Source organism: Musa acuminata, chromosome BXJ2-9, assembly GCF_036884655.1.
Source record: "Musa acuminata AAA Group cultivar baxijiao chromosome BXJ2-9, Cavendish_Baxijiao_AAA, whole genome shotgun sequence".
NCBI classification, from domain to species: Eukaryota; Viridiplantae; Streptophyta; class Magnoliopsida; order Zingiberales; family Musaceae; genus Musa; species Musa acuminata.
Genome location: NC_088346.1, coordinates 16,210,947 through 16,224,022, shown reverse-complemented (window position 1 = coordinate 16,224,022; position 13,076 = coordinate 16,210,947). Strand labels below are relative to the sequence as shown.

At 33.8% G+C, this 13,076-nt stretch overlaps 1 protein-coding gene across 1 annotated transcript; it reads left to right on the top strand.

The window, feature by feature from the left end:
* The first annotated feature begins 380 nt into the window (after positions 1-380).
* On the top strand, positions 381-1,039 carry LOC103973580 (oleosin 18 kDa-like). The gene has a single exon (XM_009388193.3). It carries the CDS (start codon positions 425-427, stop codon positions 872-874), a length of 450 nt encoding a protein of 149 aa, XP_009386468.2. The 5' UTR covers positions 381-424; the 3' UTR covers positions 875-1,039.
* Positions 1,040-13,076: the final 12,037 nt, after the last annotated feature.

Here is a 13,076-nt window from a genome sequence, read left to right as displayed (position 1 = left end):
CTCCATCGGACTGGATTGGGCCGGGCCGGGTCGGGTCATGGGCGAGATTGAAAACCCAAGCCAAGGTTGTTAATCCCCTCTCCGATCTCTCAGAAAAACAATTTTTCGAAGATAACATACCCACCTCTGCGAACCTATGGGACCCGTCTTGATCGGACGACGATGACACCTGCTTCGCACGAATGAATAAGAAGCGGGACAAGTCGGAGTGGACGAAATCGGTGCCCGTGCTCCTCCTCCACCATGCAGCCCATGCAGGCTCCCACCTCCCCCGCTTTCTCCACCACGCGTCACCCTCCCTCCCACACGTGTCCACCCTTCCCGCCCTTTATAATCGCAGCATGACCTCCTCCGCCTCCGCTCGTCCCATCAGCGTCATCATCAATTTTCTCTCTCACGCACGCAACGCGCTTGCAACTGCGTCATGGCCGATCGCGAGCGGCACCCGATGGAAGCCGCGAAGGATCTGATTCCGGAGAAGGGCCCAACGGCCACCCAGGCGCTGACGGTGGCCATCATGTTCCCCCTCGGCGGCCTCCTCCTCACCCTCGCGGGCCTCACGCTAACCGGCTCCGTCATCGGCCTTGTCGTCCTTGCCCCGGTGTTCCTCCTCTTCAGCCCCGTTCTGGTGCCCGCGGCGCTGCTGATGGCGCTAGCGGTAACGGGTTTCCTTGCGTCGGGCGCCTTCGGACTCACCGGGCTGTCGTCGCTGGGGTACACCCTGAAGCAGGCAAGGGGGGTGGTGCAGCGGGCGCCGGAACAGATCGACTACGGCAAACGGCGTATGGCGGAGGCTGCCGGGCAGATGGGACAGAAGACCAAGGATGTGGGACAGGCCGCGCAGAGCCGGGCGGAGGAGGCGAAGAGGACGTGAGGAGGCACCGGCGGAGGGGCTTCTTCCAGTGGGCTTCTGAGTGGTTTTGCATGCGTTCGCTTCCTATGTTGGAGTCTAAGGGACGTATGCAGCGTTGATGCTAAGATACTATCTGCTGTTAATGTCAATTTAGGAACTGGATGATGTGAGCTTAATGTTTGTTTATGGTGTTGCGATGATGATAATAGTTAATTTGATTGTATTTTAGGAAATAAAAGTAAAAGAAGTAAATAATCAGAAATTTTAGTTTGTTCAGGAAATCAAAGCAAAAAATAAAAAACAATTAGAAGAAATAGTAATGCTGATGCAAGAGAGTCATACTGTGACACTAATAGTGAATAGAAGGATTAGTAATGCTAATCCAAGTAATTTTTGGTGGTTTTTTTTTTGTTTTTTTTTCTTCTTAGGATCTTAATGGTAATGGAAGTATGCAGATCTTAATGGAAGAAAGAGGAGAAGTACACTAGGAGGTTTTTTCTTCTTAGGATCTTAATGGAAGTGAAAGAATCTTACTTCCGAGGAGGAGTACAGTAAATTAGTATGTTTTTAATCGATTAAAGGAAAATTGTTTTTAGGATTTTAATAGAACAGTTTTAATCGATTAGGGTTGATTTAGTTTTAAGTTATCTATGATTCTTTTGAAAATTAAAAATAATTAAAAATAATTATTTTTTTAAAGAGTGTGTAAATATATTGATCGAATTTTCCACTTTTATTTAGTTTTAAGAAAATATAAATATGAAAAAATGAATCTTTCTACAAAGGCTTTCGATAAAAGCATCAATATTTTTATTTCTCAATGTAATCTTATATAATAAGGGTCATGTCAAACAATTTATTTTTAATTTATTTTTTAATATTTATCTTAAAAATATATTTTTTTAAGCTTTTCATTGGATCGTCACTATCAATAGATTTGTAATGATATATTTTTTTGATAAATTTATTTAATTTTTTTAAAATATATAATTTAAGTAATTTATGAAATAAAAATTTTAATTTAAGATTAAATGATTTTAAAATTTTATACTTAGTACAAGAAGTATAAGATATTAATATATAATTATCATATTTATATTTTAATACATCATATTTATTAATAAGTGATGTATGATTTTTTAGTAAATTATTTTTTAATATTTATTAAGTTTATCATATAAATCATGAAATATGATTAAAAAATCTTAGGAGAGTTAAATATCTATAATTATTTATTTATTTTTATTAATTTATTTTTACACTTTTCATTCACTATATTCATCCTCGCTTTAAATGTATGTGTTTTTTTGGATGATAATTTCTTCTTCAATTGTAAATATTATGGCTCTTTATATTCATAGCATATTCTACTTTTTTTTTAATATTACTCTTAGTTTTTTCTTCTATTCTTATTAGATTTGTCTTATATTTTTTTATAATTTTTTTAAAAAAATAATAAAAATAATTTATTTTATTATCATTTGAGTTTTCACTTAAAGTAATTTTCTTTGGATTTAAAAGTAATATATTTTATTTTCTTTGAGATTCATCTTTAGCTTTGCATATCATTTAATATATCATTAAAGATCCTATAAATTCTTAAGTATAAAAATTGTTCAAATATTTAGCTTCTTGGATCATTATTAAATTTAGATTCTAGGTTTCAAGAAGAGACCTTAAAATCCTACTCACTAATTTAATATTAATATATTTTTTTATCAAGAGTTTTTAATTCATAAATAATATCTATAAAATAGATATACATATTACTAATGAATTTACTTGATTTCATTTTAATACCTTATAACTACAAACAAGAAGATTAATTTTAGATTTATTTTATAATCATCGATGATTTTTCTCTTAACATAAATTAATTACTATAAATAATATATTATTTTATTATTAATTTTTATGTTTGTATATTATAGTTAAGGAAATAATTAAATTTAGTTTTTTAATTATATAGATAAATTAAGAATTTTATTAATTAATTAAATTATTAATTGATTTATTTTCTAATGAGTGATTTGATTTTTAAGAAGTAAACAGTTTACATTTTATTTTTATGTGTGAAATATAAGAAATAAATATTATAATTCTTTTTTATGTATGAAAGTAAAATAAAAAAATAAAAAATTAAATTATTACTTATCTTTTTGGGAGATATCATCTTCTTATATATAAAGAGGACTACTCATCCTTTATTCCTCATCGAGTCTAATAATAAAAGGATTGAGAAGAGGACATCTCGAATAGATGATATCGAGGAAAGGATAGTTGAGGAGAGGTAGGATCCTTCTTTTTTTTAATTAACTTTGATTTATGTTTTGAAATCTTAATATTGAGATTGTTATAGTTTTATGAAGCATAATGATGTTTTAATTTCAAAATTTTATGATTAGTAAATAATGATAATTGATTTGTGATATTAGAATAATTATTTGATTTATATTGATCTCTTAAGGTTGAGTAAATTTTAATATTAATTTAATTATTAAAATTTATATTCTTGATTAACATAATAGTTCTAATTTATTTAATTAGATATATCTATGTTTCAAAAATTATGTATGAATTTCTATGATGTAATTAGTTTTAAATTTAAGATCATCAATTTATTTTTTTAATTAATGGATTTGAGTTAGTCTTTACTAATTTTAAATATTGAAATCTAATTTGATAAGAAAAGTTTAATTGGGGTCTAACTTCAGTTAGGTTGATCTTATTGAATCTTGAATTTTGATGATGAAATCAATTGATGAGTTTACAATCTAATATGTATTGTTTAAGAAAAGTGACGTAGGAGTAACTTCGATTATGAAAATGTAAAACAATTAAAGAATCAGAAGTTGAGCTAGAGTTAGAGATTGGGCATCGGGCCGAATGAATTGGACGTTGCGCCAAGATCGAATGTTGCATGAGTCAATATGCTGATTGCTTGGGTGATATGCCTAAGGTTCGAATGATGCATCGGAAGTTTGCCGGGAGCTCAGATGAACAAATGACAAGCTCGGTCTCCCAAGTGTTTTAGGCGGTGATACCGTCGGTAGTTAATGCTGTCAAGCGGTGGTACTACCCCTGTCAAGTGGTGGTACTGCTAGAGCTCGATCTCTGAGCTTTGTCAGGTAGTCGTACCACCCAAACTAAGCGATAGTACCGCCTAATGTCAATCTGCAAGCGATAGTACCGCCCAATAATAGTGGTGGTGCCGCTAGTACGCCGAAATCTGGGGAAGTGACACTTTTTTGCTCTAATTCAAAAGTCATTGGGGCCTATAAATATCCCACAATTTTCTGCATGAAAGGGCACGAAAGTATTAACATAATCTTGAATTCTCGTAGTTTTAAAGTGTTGTAAAAGTGAGAAGAGTCCTCCCCTCCCTCTCTTAACTTTGTAAGCATCCAAGAAAGAGAGGTGAAGCTTGTAAGGGTTATCTCCTCAACCCGGTAAAAGGTGAAAGAGCTGTAAAAGGTGGTTAGTCTTCGTCTATTGAAGGAAGACCATTAGTGGACGCCGGTGACCTCGATGAAGGAGGAATCCGAAGTGGATGTAGGTCACAACGACCAAACCACTCGAAATTCTGGTTTGCATTTTTATTATTGTTATTTACTTACTTTGTAACTGCTTCACTTTCTCCTTACATGCCTTTCACTACTTTATGAGCTAACACACCTTTAAGTCATTTTTCGATATTACCTTTCAATGAACGAAAAAGCTTAAAAAATTAACGATTTTTCCGCTGCACTCCCTCTTAGTGCCACTCTTAATCCTAATAATTAGTATCAGAATGAGGTCACTCTCATTTGGTTTGAAACCCAAGAGAGATGACATTTGTCGGCAACCAAGAGGGTCACTCACTTACACGTCCGCCCATTTTCAATGAAACAGATTACACCTATTGGAATACTAGAATGAGGATTTTTCTAATTTCTATGGATTTTGAATTATGGAACATTGTAGAAAATGACTTTCAAAAGTCGTCTCTTCCAATGAATGATTGGAATGAGTTGGAGAAGAAGATTTTCGCCTTAAATGCCAAGGTTATGAATGTGCATTGTTTTGTGCTTTGGATAAAAACGAGTTCAATCGAGTGTTTATTTGTGAAATGACTTTTAATATTTGGTACACACTCGAAGTTACTCACGGAGGCACTAATAGAGTAAAGGTCGAAAATTATTCTTTTAGTCCATACTTATGAGTTGTTTCGGATGAAATCGAGTGAGACCATTGGAGCCATATACACCTGATTTATGAATGTCGTCAATGGTCTAAAAGGACTTGGTAAAAGTTTTTTTAATTTTGAACTTGTTAATAAAATCTTGAGATCCCTTCCAAAAAGTTGGGATCCTAAAGTAATTGCTATTCAAGAAGTAAAGTATTTAAATAACTTCCTCTCGAAGAACTTATCGGGTTACTAATGACCTATGAGATGACTTGTAACGCTCATGACGAGCTTGAGAATAACCTTCCAAAGAATAAGAAGGATATGACACTAAGAACTCAAGAAGATCACTTGAAAGAAAATTCAAGTGATGAGGATTATGATGATGACTTTAAAAATTCATAAAAAGGTTCTAAAAATTCACTCAAGAAGGTTCCAAAAAAGGTTCATAAAAAGGTTCATAAAAAGGTGTCATAAAAAGGATATGACACTAAGAACTCAAGAAGATCACTCTTGATAAGAAGGTTCCAAAAATTCATAAAAAGGAATAAATTTAAAAATAACGTTAAAAATAAATTTGAACCCAAGAAAGAACAAGTCATATGCTACAAATGTAAAAAGCCGAGATATTCCAAAAATGAATGTCCCCAAGCAAAGAAGAAACAACCAAAGAAGAAGAAGACTCTTAAAGCAACTTGGGATGACTCAAGTGCATCCAAAGAAGAGGAGCCAACCAACACAAAGCAAGTTGCTCACTACACGCTAATGGCTATAAGAGATAAGGTAAGTAGTTCATTATATTCCAATTTATCATTTGATAAATTACTAAGTGCTTTTCATGATTTATTCAATGAATATAAATTAGTTAGTAAAAAAATATAAATTATTAAAAAAGGAGCATGCTTATCTTGTTAGTGATTTTAATAGACTAAAAATTGAGCATGATGATAGTTTAGCTCCTTGCACAAAATGCAATGAATTAGAAACACTTAGAAAGGAAAACTTGCTACTTAAAGAAACCTTAGAAAAGTTTAAGGTTGGTAGCAAGTCCTTGAACATGATCATTGCCAATAAGAGTCATTTTTATAGAAAAGGTGGAATTGGATTTGTGAGTAGCTCTCACCAAAATCCAACCACATTTGTTAAAGGCCCTACATTACATGTTTCACCCCGAAGCAAATATAACTTTTATTACAAATTTGGACATGTTGTGTACAAATGTCCATTTAAGAAATATAGTCCACATAAATTGATTTGGGTTCCTAAAGGAACTTCAAATGACTCAATACAACATGATAAATTGTGTAGATCGATTTTTGAGGTACCCAAGGTCAAATGAGTACCTAAAAATCATTCTTTTTTTAAGAAATGTTTACCATCATAAGCTAGGAGCAAGAGATGATACCTTGATAGTGGATGCTTAACGTATATGACTAGAGATCCATCTCAATTCTCTAAGCTCACTAGCCTAGATGAAGGATATGTCACCTTCGGAGACAACAACAAGGGTAAAATCATTGGCAAAGGAAACATAGGTAATAAATCCAACTTCTTTATTGAAGATGTGTTGTTGGTTGATGGTTTAAAGCATAACTTTTTGAGTATTAGTCAATTGTGTGATAAATGATACATCATTAGATTTGAATCCAATGCTTGCATTATTGAAAAATCACATAAAAACACATTCATTATTACTCTAAAACAAAATAATGTATATACTATCGACATTGATGATCTGTATAATGAAATATATTTTTCAGTTTTGAATGACGATGCTTGGTTATGGCATAGGAGATTAGGTCATGCTAGCATGAAACTAATCTCTCAAATCTCATCTAAAGAACTTGTAAGAGGAATTCCTCACATTAAGTTCGTTAAAGACAATGTGTGTGATGCATATCAACTAGAAAAACAAATAAAAGATAGTTTCAAACCAAAGAATCAAATAAGCACCTTTAGACTATTGCAGTTGATCCATATGGATTTGTTTAGATCAATTGCAACATCAAGCCTAGGAGGTAGTAAATACGCCTCTGTCATCGTGGACGTTTATAGTAGATACATTTAGACTTACTTCTTGGCACACAAAAGTGATTGTTTTAGATATTTTCTAAGTTTTGTAAACTTGTTCAAAATGAAAAGGGTTTTATGATTTTATCAATTCGAAGTGATCACAATGGTGAATTTCAAAACCATGATTTCCAAGATTTTTGTGAATCTAATAGATACAACCACAATTTCTCTACTCCGAGAAATCCTCAACAAAATGGAGTAATAGAAATCAAAAATAGAAACTTATAAGAAATGACAAGAACCATATTAAATGAATATAGCCTACCCAAATATTTTTGGGTTGAAGCCGTAAATACGACATGCTATGTCATAAATAGGGTTCTAGTAAGACCATTACTTTTCAAAACTCCTTATAAGTCGTGGAACAACAAAAAACCCAACGTTTCATATTTTAAAGTTTTTGGGTATAAATGTTTTATCTTGAATGAAAAAGATGCCTTAAGAAAGTTTGATGCAAAATCCGATAAAAAGATTTTTCTTAGCTATTCTTCTATTTCTAAGGCCTTTCGTATATTTAACAAAAGAACTTTGGTTATATAAGAATCTATTTATGTTGTTTTTAATGAAGTTTCTAGAGTTAAGAAAAATGATTTTGATGATGATCTTAATCTTGATGCTTTGAATTTAAATGAAATTCTTTCTTCATCTAGCAACTTGGATGCATCTTCCTCTGAACCATAATTACCCAAGGAATGGAAGTATGTAGATGCTCATCCTAAGGAGCTAATCATATGAGACACATCAAAAGGGGTTCAAACTCATTTTTTTCTAAAGAATTTTTGTGCCAATGCCGCATTTCTTTCTCAAATTGAGCATAAATGCATTGACGAGGTCTTGAAAGATGATTTATGGGTTATCACAATACAAGAAGAGTTGAATCAATTTGAGAAAAATGAGGTATGGAAACTTATTCTGAGGCTAAATGACCATTTAGTTATTGGTACTAAATGGATTTTTAGAAACAAGAAAGATGAATTTGGTCTTGTGGTTAGAAATAAGGCTAGATTAGTAACCAAGAGTTTCAACCAAGAAGTATGTATCGATTATGAAAAAACCTTCACTCTTGTGGTATGATTAGAAGCCATAAGGATGCTCCTTGCCTATGCTAGTAGTAATAATTTTAAGTTATTTTAAATAGATGTTAAAAGTACTTTTTCTTAATGGTTTTATTTCCGAAGAAGTATATATTGAACAACTTCTCGGATTTGAGAATGATAATTTTCCTAATCATGTGTTTAAATTGACTAAAGCTCTCTATGGATTGAAACAAGCCCCAAGGGCTTGGTATGAGAGACTTAACTCCTTTCTTATTCAAAATAATTTCTCTAAAGGCAAGATCGATACCACATTATTTATTAAAAATTTTAAAAATAATTTTCTTATTATTCAAATATATGTTGATGATATTATCTTTGGTTCTACAAATGAATCTTTATGCGAATCATTTGTCAAGAGTATGAGCCTATAGTTTGAAATGAACCTAATGGGGGAACTACCTTCTTTTTAGGCTTGCAAATCAAACAAGTTAATGATGGTATTTTTATTAGTCAAACAAAATATATATTAGACTTGCTAAAACGATTTAATATGGATAGTTCAATGGCTATCAATACTCCTATGAGTACCTCCACTAAGTTAGACATTGATGAAGGTGGAGAAAGCTTTGATCAAAAAGCTTATAGGGGTATGATAAATAGTTTACTATACCTCACCGCAACTAGACCGTACATCATGTTTAGCGTAGGACTTTGTGCTATGTTTCAATCTAACCCCAAACAATCTCATTTAAAAGCTGTCAAAAGGATTTTTAGATACCTAAAAAGAACTCCTAAACTAGGATTATGGTATCCAAAATCTAAAAATTATGAATTGCTTGGTTATACCAATGCTGATTTTACTTCAAATAGATAGAAAAAGCATATCCGGAACATGTCAATTTTTAGGATATGCACTTGTCTCTTTGTCTTCCAAGAAATAAAACTCGATTGTATTATCTATAACCAAAGCTGAGTATATTGTAGCAACTGCATGCTGTGCTCAAGTTATATGGATGAAAAACACTTTAGAGGATTATGGAATTCACATGAAAAATATACCTATAAAGTATGATAACATAAGTACAATATGTTTAACGAAAAATCTTATTCAGCACTCCAGAAATAAACATATTGACATTAGGTATCACTTTATACGAGATCATATTAATAATCATGATGTAATCTTAGAATTTATTGACACGAAACATCAATTGGTTGATATTTTTACAAAACCCTTGATTGAGGAATAATTTGGTTTTATAAGAAGAGAATTAGGTATGTTAAATATCTCAGATACATTAGTTCCTCTTTAATTTTTTCTCTGGATTTTCTTATTAAATTCTATTTTACAAGATCATTCACTTGAATCATGGACTTACGATATGTGTAATGAGCCATATGAATTTTTTTATACACGAATTTTATATGATGTTTGTGTACGAATTGTATCCTCTTATGGTGTGAATTTTCTCCTCTTACAAAAGTAGAACTTATGAAGTTTATGTGCACCACATAAAAATCTTGCAAAATAGAACCACACAATGTAAGCATTACTCAGATTTGCACCACACCATAATGGAAGCAGTGCTCACTGCCTGTAGGCAGTGACACCGCTCAACTGGCGGTAGCACTGCTAGTGGTCGCGAGTTGTAGGCGATAGCACCGCCCGTAACCTGCCCTATATAAAGAACAAGCTAGGGCCGACGATAGAACCGATCCCAACTCATTCTACACCTTTCCAAAGTGCTCTAAACCTCTTGAACCTCTTGCTCTCCTTCTAGCAACTCAAAATAATCCTCATTTTTCTACTAAATCAAGTATCAATTTCAAACATCCTTTTGGTGATCAAAAGGAGGAAAAACTACTAAGGTATTCCCTAAACCAAATTGATTTTCCCTTTGCATTACTTATTCTTGTCTCTTATTTGTCTTCATAATTGTAGTCTCTATGATTTCTAGAAGATCCTCAAGGGATAAAGGGAAGAGGAGATTAGATGAAACCTATGACTCCTTACTTTTCGATTCTCATCAACATGCCCTCAAATTTTCAACCATAGAATTTAGAAATGTTCATAAGGGTAAATATGTTGATTTAGAGAAATTAAGTGATTTGGAATCTATTCAATGATTTGCTAACCTAGATATCCTCTAAATCTTTCAAATATGTGAACCTATATATCCTAGACTTGTTAGATTGTTCTATAATAATTTGCATGTGGATGAACATGATATGGTCTCCACTTATCTCTTAGAACATCATATGCCCATTACGGATAGCGTAATTTGTAACCTTATGAGAATTACAGAGAAAGATAGAGGTTGTTATTTTAGAGGACAATGAGATGAAGCATCAGTTGAGACCACTTATTCTAAAGCCTTAGGAACCATCTTCGGTAATCCTAACTTGTCTATTCTTCCAAAAAACTATGAACATTTACTACCTTTCAATACCAAACTACTTCATCATCACATCTTGATAAACATAATAATTCCAAAATAATATCATCATGATAAAGTTAACTAAATTGAAATAGGAACAATGTATTAGATTATGAAAGGATATGAAAATTGTTTTGGCTGCCTAATACAATAAAACATGATTGAACTATCGAAAAATGATATGATGCTTCCATATGGTAGCCTGATCACAAGACTAATCTATGCTTATGACTTAGTTATCTCACCCGACGAAGAAGTTATGAAACTAGATAGATTTAATGTCATAAATAGAAACCTACTACGAATATTAAGGTATATATTTAGAAATGGGATATAGACTAGATTGCCTAGAAGGACTGATCCCCTCCCACCTGATCTAGAACTTGAAACACCAATATTTAGGGAAAATTAATCTTCTCCTATTGGTCCCTTTGAGGTAACACCTCTAGCATAGCAAGCATCTCCCTCATCTACCGATGATATAGGGACTCGAATGGATTCATTTGAACAACGTTAAGATCAAATTTTAACTGTGGAACAATAGAAAACCCAACATTTTATATTATAAAGTTTTGTTGTTGTAAATGTTTAATTTAAATGAAAAGAATGCCTTAGAAAAATTTGATACAAAATCTAATAAAGATATTTTTATTAGATATTCCTCTATTTCTAAAGCTTATCGAGTTTTCAATAAAAGAACTTTAGTTATTGAGTAATCTATCCATATTATTTTTAATGAGTTCCCGAATTTAAGAAAAATAATTTTGATAATGATTTTGAATTTGATATATTGAATTTGATATATTGAATTTGAATGAGAATTTTCCTCTCAAAAACAACTTGGATACATCTACTTCTAAAGAATCCTTACCTAAGGAATAGAAGTATGCAGATCCATATCCTAAGTAGCTAATCATTGGAGATATATTAAAAGATATTTAAACTTATTCTTCATTAATTTTTTTTATGCAAATGTTGTTAGGATCAAGAGCACTAAGAGGGGGGGGGGTGAATTAGTGCAGCGGAAATCTTATAATAATTTAAAAACCAAAAGCTGCCTTTGTTCAAAAACTATTATGATGCAAAAGCAAATTCTCAGTTTGTATCTAAGTGCAGTTTGCGTCTAAGCGCAGATTGCGTTTAAGCGCAGTTTTGCGTCTAAGCGCAGTTTTGCGTCTAAGCGCAGTTTTGCGTCTAAACTCAGATTTACGTCTAAATGCAGATTTACGTCTAAACGCAGATTTACGTCTAAACGCAGTTTTACGTCTAAACGCAGTTTTACGTCTAAACGTAGATTTACGTCTAAACGCAGTTTTACGTCTAAACGCAGTTTTACGTCTAAACGCAGATTTACGTCTAAACGCAGTTTTACGTCTAGACGCAGATTTACGTCTAAACTTTGAAACTCGTTTGTATACTCGCAGAAGGCAGTATGCAGTTGAAATCAAGACGTAAACGTGAACTGAAATCTGATGATTGAGCGAGGAAAGCCGATTTACGTCTGAATGCAGTTTTACGTCTAAATATTGAAACTCGTTCGTAAAATCGTAGAGGACAGATTGCAGTTATTAATAGGATTAAAATGTAAGCGTAAACTGCAAGGAAGCTCGTTCGTAAAAGCGCGGAAAACAGTTCTGCAGAATCAAACGTAAACGTAAACTGTAATGTATGAAAATACGAAGTTACGTCTGAATGCAGATTTGGAAGAACAGCACTTAGAACTTGTTCGTGAAAGCGCAGAGAGCAGTAGTGATGAGGGAGGTTTGCAGTAATGATAAAGTGCTCGAAAATAAACGCAAACCAGAGATTTAGAGTGGTTCGGTCAGCCTTGACCTACTCCACTTTTGGCTTCCTCCACCGATGAGGTTGCCGACGTCAACTAGGTGCCTTCCTTCAATGGGCGAAGGCCAAACTTCCCTCTTACAATTTCTCTCCTTTTGACAGGCTTAGGAGACAACCTTTACAGATGTTTTCTCTCCTCTCTTTACAACTCAAACTTGAAGAACAGAAGGAGGAGGAAAACTAGCAGTTTTGAGCTCTAAGAACCACTGAAAAGATCAAGATTTCGGGTCAGTTCTTGCTCTTTTCAGTGCTGAATGGGTGGGGTATTTATAGGCCCCAACCCAATTCAAAATTCGAGCTCAAAACGATCAAATCGATCAAATCCCAGAATTCTGGGATCAGGCGGTTGCACCTCTCGACTGGAGAGGTGGCACCGCCTGGCAGAGCTCGAAGACTGAGCTTGGTGATTGCATCACCTGGCAGAGCTCGAAACTGAGCTCGGTGGTTGCATCACCTGGCAGAGCTCCAAGCTGAGCTCAGGCTGATCCACCTCTCTGCCAGAGCTCGAAGACTGAGCTCGGTGATTCCATCACCTGGCAGAGCTCGAGACTGAGCTCAGGCTGATGCACCTCTCTGCCAGAGCTCGAAGACTGAGCTCGGTGGTTGCATCGCCTGGCAGAGCTCGGAACTTGAGCTCTGGCGGTGCAACCTCTTGGCTGGGGCGGTTG

What these genes read in the sequence shown, in the direction of transcription:
- LOC103973580 (XM_009388193.3), top strand. Translation starts at nt 425, where the DNA reads ATGGCCGATCGCGAGCGGCACCCGATGGAAGCCGCGAAGGATCTGATT.